This window comes from Primulina huaijiensis, chromosome 11, assembly GCF_012295235.1.
Source record: "Primulina huaijiensis isolate GDHJ02 chromosome 11, ASM1229523v2, whole genome shotgun sequence".
In the NCBI taxonomy this organism is placed as follows: domain Eukaryota; kingdom Viridiplantae; phylum Streptophyta; class Magnoliopsida; order Lamiales; family Gesneriaceae; genus Primulina; species Primulina huaijiensis.
In genome coordinates, this window is record NC_133316.1 from 6,134,490 (window position 1) to 6,143,061 (window position 8,572).

The 8,572-nt window shown below is 35.4% G+C and overlaps 2 protein-coding genes across 3 annotated transcripts; both read left to right on the forward strand.

Annotated features, from left to right (window-relative positions):
* The first annotated feature begins 1,860 nt into the window (after positions 1-1,860).
* LOC140988318 (uncharacterized) lies at positions 1,861-4,517 on the forward strand. The gene is made up of 6 exons (XM_073457347.1): positions 1,861-2,214; positions 2,311-2,409; positions 2,462-2,587; positions 2,702-3,333; positions 3,534-3,716; positions 3,806-4,517. The coding sequence occupies exons 1-6, from the start codon at positions 1,861-1,863 to the stop codon at positions 4,515-4,517; spliced, it is 2,106 nt and encodes a 701-aa protein (XP_073313448.1).
* A 289-nt stretch (positions 4,518-4,806) lies between these two features.
* Positions 4,807-7,879, forward strand: LOC140987312 (uncharacterized). Of its 2 annotated transcripts, XM_073455770.1 has the most exons (6): positions 4,808-5,146; positions 5,226-5,438; positions 6,554-6,646; positions 6,735-6,842; positions 6,943-7,206; positions 7,526-7,879. In XM_073455770.1, exons 1-6 carry the CDS (start codon positions 4,853-4,855, stop codon positions 7,814-7,816), a joined length of 1,263 nt encoding a protein of 420 aa, XP_073311871.1. In that variant the 5' UTR covers positions 4,808-4,852; the 3' UTR covers positions 7,817-7,879. The 2 variants fall into 2 exon arrangements, with proteins under 2 accessions (XP_073311873.1, XP_073311871.1); XM_073455772.1 differs by lacking the exon at positions 6,735-6,842 and having other exon boundaries at positions 4,807-5,146.
* Positions 7,880-8,572: the final 693 nt, after the last annotated feature.

Consider the following 8,572-nt stretch of genomic DNA (forward strand, 5'->3'; position numbering starts at 1 on the left):
GTCGTTTTCGAGACTACCGGCCATTGGGGCTTGAACCACCGACCAGAGACTCTTACCAACATCCCAAGGAATGATTTGAACCATGGCTAAGGGCCCTAGGCCAGCCACCATTCGCACCATTCCAGCAAACATCAGAAAACTCCAACCGAGAACAATCATACATGCGTGTGTAGTGTTGTGTTTCATTTGCTGTCTCGTGTCGTTCCAATGGCCATTTGATTGACCATGGAACGATCTAGACATCTAGGGGCATGGTATGAACCATGGCTAAGGGCCATAGGCCAACCAAGTTCCACACCATTCCACCAAATTCGAAACACACATGCTGTCAAAAAAATGAGGGGCCGAAGGGGTGCTGGGGCTGTTCTTGCGTTTTTTTGTAAAAACCGATTCACCATGGACCAAGCCTCCAAAAAGGGTGACTTAGTCAAGTCTTAGACATCACAAGGAGAGGTTCTAATAATGGCTATAGCCCTTAGGGCAGCTAGGACCAGATCCATCACCTTTGACAGCAACAAGGAAAAATCGAATGCACAATGGGACACGTTTGTGGAGTTGCTGTCATTTCTTGATTTCGGCCAACATGGGACTCGAACAAATGGACAAATGTGTTCCTAACATGTCCTAGTACATGCCTAGGAGTCGCCTTGGGAGCCTGGAATCGAACCATCCACCTGAACAACAAAACAAGAGAACCCGTGAAGCTTGTCATGGAAACCGAAAATCTGCATGTTTATTTTCTGAAAAATTCTTGATGTATTTCGGTTTTTGCTTATCAAAACATGATCATGTAATGAAAATAAATGATAATAGGACTTGATTGAAGAGTCAAGGAAGAACATATGCATGCCTGGTTTCGTTTGAAAGAAAAACGAACGAATGAGACGATACGGCGCGGAGGAGGTGGAGCTCTTTCTTTTCTACCTTGTTTCTTACTCGATTTTTTTTTCTCTATCTCCCACTGAATTCTCACGGTTTTACACTCTGAAATGCTCTCAAATTTTCGGTGATGGGGAGGGGAAATGGTGGTTAGGAGAGTGAGGGAAATGGTTGCAAGATATAGGGAAAAAGCAAGACCAAGTCCACCATTTGAATTTTGAATTTTGGTTTGATATCAAATGATTTGTTGGTGTGTTTGTTGGGGGTGAGGTGGCCGATTCTACATGTTAATCAAGGCTAGGATAGTGATCTAGTATTAATTAATTAAGGTGGATTAATAATTAAAAAGGTTAGCAAGCTAGAATAACATAGAATGGGTCAAAGGTGAGTTGGAATATAATTGCTTAATCCACTAACGGTTGGCCGAAAATTCACTTATAAATGGAGAGGAAATATTTTCTAGCTAGTAAATTTATAACCCTTAAAAGCCTCACTAATCCTTTAATTAATTTAGTGAATTACCCCTTAATTATGGAACTTAAATAAACTTATTTCCTACTCACCTCAAGTAACTTAATTAATTCCTTAAACCTCCTTTTTACTTAAATTATCTTACTTGCTAGCTAAAATAAATTCTGGAAATGTTTTCTGAACCTTAAATTCTATCTTAAAACTCCAACTCCAGTCCGGCCTCACTGAAATAACTGAGACGATAAAAATTTAAACTACTACGTAAAATAATTAAATTTAGAAACTCATGCAATAAAAATCATTTTAATTTAAATACTAGAATTATGCATGACTTATACGCAGTCTAAGTTACGGGTTCTACACAAAGTCACCAACAAAGTTCGTAAAGGAGTTCCTGAAAAGGTGCTACGGTATTTTCCTGTGATACCAAGATTGAAAAGGATGTTTAAATCAAAAGAAAAGGCCGAAGAGATGATTTGGCACTCCAACCACAAAAGTCAAGATAATATGATGCGTCATCCAGTTGATTTAGTAGCTTGGGATACAATAAATCATAAGTGGCCAAATTTTGCGTCAGATCCTAGAAATCTCCGCCTTGGTCTTGCAACAGATGGATTCAACCTTTTTGGTGATCTTAGTTCCAGATATAGTTGTTGGCCCGTTATTTTGGTCAATTATAACCTTCCATCATTGATGTGCATGACAAAGGAAAATCTTATGCTGACTTTACTGATTCCAGGTCCGAAGCAACCGGGAAATGATATAGATATATACTTGGAACCCCTTGTGGAGGATTTGAAGGAGTTGTGGGACACAGGTGTGGAGGCGTATGATGCATTTAACAAGTCAATGTTCAATCTGAAGGTCATTTTTTGATGTGGACAATCAATGATTTTCCAATATGTGGTGAAGACGTATGTTCAATGTGGCTTAAGTATAGTAGAAAGTTTGCATACTTAGGTCACAGGAGATTTCTTTCCATTAATCATCCATTTCGTGAGAAAAAGAAGTGGTTTAATGGGAAAAAAGAGAGGGGAAAAAAACGAGACCTTTGAATGGGTTAGAAATTCTCAATGCAACGAAAGATATTGAAAATGACTGGGGTAAAAAGAAAAAGAGTGACACTGTCAATACTTCAAGTAAAAAAAGGAAGAAGCAGTATAATTCAAAAGAGCTACGAAAACCAGTTCAAATGTGGAAGAAAATGTCAATCTTTTTCGATTTGCCATATTGGAGTGTAAGTTATTTGCACTTTATTAATTATTTTTTATATAAATTAGTTTTTTTTAATCCTAAATTGTTAGAAATATTCTGAACTAACACTATGAAACGTGTTGGTGGTTATTTTTAGGGGCTCCTACTACGTCATAACATAGATGTGATGCATGTTGAAAAGAATGTCTGCGAGAATATCATAGGCACACTGTTAAACCAGAAGAAAAAATCCAAAGATGGTGTGAATGCTCGCAAAGATTTGATGCATTTAAAAATTAGAGAAAAATTACATCCTCAAGAAAAGGGAGAAAATAAATATCACTTGCCTGCTGCACCTTACACATTGTCTAAAAAGGAAATTGATATATTTTGCTGTAGGTTGAAGAAAATAAAGTTACCCGACGGCTATAGCTCAAATATTTGTAACTGTGTTTCTTTAGAAGAGCGTAAACTTATTGGGCTGAAATCTCATGACTGTCATGTTCTAATGCAACAATTGCTATCGGTAGCATTGAGAAATCTTCTACCGAAAGGTCCGCGTAATGCTATATATCTGTTGGGTGCATTTTACAATGAATTATGTCAAAGAGTGCTAGATAGGAACCGTTTAGAACAACTCGAGGAGAATATTGCTGAAATTCTATGCATGTTGGAAAGATATTTTTCACCCGCTTTCTTTACCATCTCGGTTCATTTGACAATTCATTTAGCAAGAGAGGCTCGCTTGTGTGGGCCAGTCCAATTCCGCTGGATGTATCCATTTGAAAGGTAATAAATAGTGATTTATCTTTTTGACAAATTATATATATATAATGGTATAAATTTTGCTATCAACAATTCATTCATGTGAATTTTACTTTGTGTTTTAGATTTATGAAAACACTGAAAGGGTTTGTGAAGAACCGAGCAAGACCGGAAGGTTGCATAGCTGAGTGTTACCTCGCAGAAGAATGAATGATATTTTGTAGTGCTTATATAAAAAAGGCTTCTACTATTGGTGTTCGTTATAATCAGAATGATGATTTGGAAAATGGATTAGTGGAAGGTCGCTCAATTTCTAAAGGGAAAGAAAAGATTTTAGAAGACCACGTGTTGCAAGCCGCACATCGATATGTGTTGTTCAATACTGCAGAAGTTGAACCTTACTTACGGTGAGTATAGTTGATTTTTAAGATTATATTATCTTTGATCTATTCATACCTCGTATATTCTAACATCTCCCTTCAATGATTTTAAATAGGATGCACAATGAGGAGCTTAAACAAATAGATCGTCGTTTCTTAAGTAATGAGACGTTGTTACAAAAACAACATATGGAAACATTTGCTGAATGGTTATCAAAACAGGTTCTTCATAATTATTCAGGCCGAATTCAATGGCTAGCTCACGGTCCAAGAAAGCAAGTTACAAGTTATACGGGTTATATTATAAATGGACATCGGTTCCATACAGTTGATGTTGGAAGGTCGACACAAGATAGTGGTGTCTCAATTGAAGCCGATACTATTTGTCAATCTAATGCTGATGGTTATTCACATACATTAGGAAGAATATCATACTATGGGGTTATACGAGATATTGTTTTGCTAGCCTACTATTCTTTCAAAGTTCCTGTTTTTAGGTGTGATTGGGCCAATCCTGGAACTGGTGTGAAAATTGAAGATGGTTTTACACTCGTCAACTTACACCACAGACTAAAAACTTTTGAAAGTGATCCTTTCATTTTGGCATCACAAGCAAAGCAAGTTTTCTATTCTAGGGACGATGATGAGTCAAATTGGTATGTGTTGCTAAAGGAGCCGCCTCGGGGTATTCATAACATGAATGTGGTTGAAGAGGACGCATATACGTCATCAACGCCTCTTGATGTGTCCCAACTTGAAATTAACATTACTGAAAAAGAACCATATGCAAGGAATGAGTGTGATGGAATCGATGTGACTGAGACATGACTGAAATTTTCAGTTGTAGATTTTATAGTTATTTATTTTGATTGATATATGTTCTTTGCAAGTTATACAACTCTTTATTTACTGTTGCAATAAATTTGTTTGCTTGTTTATTTTCAGCTATGTATCATGTCATACAACATGTTTGATCAGGTCATTACGTAGCATTGAAAAGATGAGTAAAATAGGCAAAAAACGTAGCAAAGCATCTGCAGATGAAATTCAGGTGATATTATCTTATATTTTATATCGTTGTTTATTTTAATAAAGTACACTTGTACATTTCAATAGCTCTTTTTGTTATTTTACAAGAACACGTAGCTAGTAGGTTATCAGGAATGAACACTAAAAATTCAGCTAATTCATCCCAAGATTTGCATGATCAAGAACCGATTGATGACAACAAACCTGATAAGAAAAAAGGTCGTGGAGCATCAAAGTTGAAAATGATTAGTGGTCAAGATAAGCGCAAAGAGGTGAAGCGTAATGAGTTCGGACAGCCGATTGGAGATAATTCAGTTACATACGCTTCTTTTCTAGGTTGCATGATAAAGGAATTTGTGCCATATTCATTGGATGGATGGAATGACATAGATGAAGAAGTGAAAGATAGGATGTGGAGTTGTCTTCAGGTAATATCTTCAGTCACTTCATTTTTCATTTCAATTTTTATTATAAGTTGTAGAAATATTTTCGTGTTTCTATGTACAGATGAATTATAAAGTTGAGGATTGGGAAAAAAAATCAATTTTTCAAAAGTTAGCTAAATTGTGGCGCGATAGAAAATCCAAACTTCAAATACTTGTACGAGAAGCTAATACAAGTCGAGTGGCTTCACGAAATCTCAGTCTTTTGAAGCCCGAATTTATGGACCAAAATCAGTGGGACTTGTTTGTAAAGAGGACACTATCACCTACCTTTCAGGTAAGTATTAATTCACTTTTCTTATAGGTATGAAACAATATTCGATTGTGGTAATCCTCTACCATGCAAGAATACCTACCTTTCAAGTAAGTAGTAATTCACTTTTCTTATAGGTGTCAAATTATAGTTATTAGTATATCATGATCTAGAAATTAAAGACTGAAATCGCATCTGTTTGTTTTTTATTAGGTTGTTGACGTTGAGTGTTGGTCTGTGATGTTTGTGTCTTGTTCCTAAATACTTCTCCCAACTGTCTTTCTCAATTGTCAGCACTGTCACCAATTCCCACGTCGGTTCCTTAACTGCTCGCCTACTTCTCCCAACTGTCTTTCTCAATTTTCTCTAGTTCAATAATATAGTAAACTTTTGATTACTTTGTTTCATAACATAAATCGTTTGGAAAAATTAAATGAACAATTGATTCCAAATATTTTATTATCAAATTATCACAAATGAGCAACGAACAAGACTCGTGAGTCTACTTGATTTTTTTGGGAAAATTCGTTTATTTAAGTCTTCAAATTTTGTGTTTTTCATTTTCTGTAAATTCTTGTTTTTCACTATAAATGAAAAATCGAAATAATTTCTATTTGACTTGTTTGTTCCTCAGAGACGATAGATGTTTAAATTCATTAATTATGAATTTTCTATTTCTAAAAATATTTTGTCACTTTTTGTTTGTTTGCAGTAGCTAGCTAGCTAGAGTATATGATTTTGTGACCAATATTAAAATTTGGATTTAACCATGCATTCATGGATTGTGTCCCTAGCTTTCACAAATTTTCAATCGGGTCTCTGTGTTTATTTGTTCTTTCTTCTTTTTGCCCTAGGCCAATACTATTACCATGCATTGGGATGTATTATTGGACATTGCAGCCATTTATACGGCAATTTTACCGTGCTTCCTATTGCGTCATCTTTGTATTTATTTGTTCTTTCTTCTTCTTTGCCCTAGCTCAATATCTATATTTAATATCTACATTTGTAATGATTCCACCATTACAGGTTAGCAATTTATCATGATTGTTACTCTAGCTCGGGGTTACATTGCTTCTTTTTGTTGCAATTCACTTGATAATACTTGTAATTAATATTTTGGTTATGTTATATCTCAGGAAAAGAGTGCAAAATTTAGAGCAATGAGGGAAAAACAAGACCACATTCACACATTGAGCCGGAGAGGTTATGCTCGTTTGACTCACATTATGGTAAATATTATTTTTTTTATTTTCTAATTTAGTAATAAATAATGGTATATATATACATCTTTTGAATTTATATATTTCTATATTTAAGGAGAAGACAACTCAAGGAGATACAAGAATTACAATATCACAAGTTTGGATTGAAGGGCACAAGAAAAAAAATGGAGAACCTATTACTCAAGCTATTGGAGAGAAAATGGTAATAGAATTATGTCTTTTTTTATTTGCATCAGATCCTAAGAAAAAAATGACCAACCTAAATTTGTTATTTTCTCAGAAATTATCTTTGTTATTTGCAGAAACAAATACAAGAATGTCCACCTGAATCTCAAAACACAATTAACATTGCTGATGATGCAATTAGCCTTGTATTTGGCAAGGAAAATCGGGGTAGAGTGCGTGGGATGGGCTTTGGAGTTACACCATCAAAAGTTGGAGCTTATGTACAGCAAAATGGCACTGTTAAACAACTTCAAGATATGGTGCATGACCTTCAACAAGAAATGCAAGAAATGAAGTCCATGTTTTTACAAAGTATGAGACAACAAAATCAACAAGAACAGGTTAGTAATTAAATAACATACAAAATCAGTTTGATATATTGTACACTTAAATGCTTTTGGATTATCATGAAGGCATGCTTGACAGAATTTTTTTGTAAACTTAGGTTGCTAGTGGTGGCATTGGTATCGGTATTGGGAATGAAGTTGGCAGCAACAGTGATGTCAATATTGGTGCAAAGAAAAGTTGTGATTTTGATAATGTTAAAAAACATCTTGCTACAGCTCAGATAACTATCTTAAAATTATGTGTTTCTAAACTACAAGATTTTTACAAAATAGAAATTGTAAAATTAAAAAAATTTGTATTGTTTATTTGCAGTCAAATTTGAAGAATGTGAGTTGTGGAGATATATGTGCTAATAGTAAATGTAAGTTGCTTCATTGGTCTGTTGATGGATTAGTTGTTGCAGAAGGTCGAATTGCATCTACAGATCCAAACACAAAAGTGCATCATGTTGTTCTTGGTAGATCTTGTTGGAAAGTTTGGGTTGATAAGGTTTTGGTAGAGAAGGTGGATCTAATTCGACCAAATGATGAAATGCAGTTTCTCGATGACGCAATAGGAAGCACGGTCGCATGGTTATCTAAATTTGTAGTATTGTGTGATTGATATAGATTCTACATATTTTCGTGGATTGAAAATTTAAATATTGGTATGTTCTAGCTATTTTGTGACAGATTTTGTATCTTGAAACTTTTTATTTTGGTAAATACGATGAAAAAGAATTACTTTTATTAATTTTGTGTGTGGATTATACTTATTATACAAAATTGATTTCTCGTTTCTGTGAAAAATTCGGTTTTTCCGCGTTCCAAGCGTCGCGGCGCTGATCCAGAAGCGCCTAGACGCTAGGCAGAAGAAATTGAATTTTTTTCAGGTTTTCTTTCAACGGCGTGCAAACATACGCCGTGGAGGTTCTTATCCACGACGTGCAATGCACGCTGTTGATGCTTGTATCAACGACGTATAATCCGAGCTATAGATACAATTATTCGTAGCGTGCAATGCGTGCTGTTGATTTTAGTATCGGCGGCGTATAATGCGAGCTGTAGATATAATTATTCGCGGTGTGCGGTGCGTGCTGTCGATTCTTGTATCCATGACGTGCAGTGCGCGCTGTCGATTCTTGTATCCGCGACGTGCGCTGCACGCCGTCAATACCATTATTCGCAGCCAGCATAGTACGCTGTTAATACCTATGACTTTCAACAGCATTTAGCTTTGCAGCATGCAATGCGCGCTGCAGAAATCCCATTTGCGCGCTGCGAATATTCATTTTTGTTGTAGTGATTTAAAAATGATCTTAAGTATTTGACAATAAAAATAGTGCGTAAACATAAAAGAGTAAAAATTTTGAAAATCATC

Coding starts and splice junctions, on each gene's coding strand:
- LOC140987312 (XM_073455770.1), top strand. CDS start 4,853: ATGAACACTAAAAATTCAGCTAATTCATCCCAAGATTTGCATGATCAA. Junction 5,147..5,225: donor GGATGTGGAGTTGTCTTCAG/GTAATATCTTCA, acceptor TTCTATGTACAG/ATGAATTATAAAGTTGAGGA. Junction 5,439..6,553: donor CACTATCACCTACCTTTCAG/GTAAGTATTAAT, acceptor GTTATATCTCAG/GAAAAGAGTGCAAAATTTAG.
- LOC140988318 (XM_073457347.1), top strand. CDS start 1,861: ATGCGTCATCCAGTTGATTTAGTAGCTTGGGATACAATAAATCATAAG. Junction 2,215..2,310: donor AGTCAATGTTCAATCTGAAG/GTCATTTTTTGA, acceptor TTGCATACTTAG/GTCACAGGAGATTTCTTTCC. Junction 3,717..3,805: donor GAAGTTGAACCTTACTTACG/GTGAGTATAGTT, acceptor GATTTTAAATAG/GATGCACAATGAGGAGCTTA.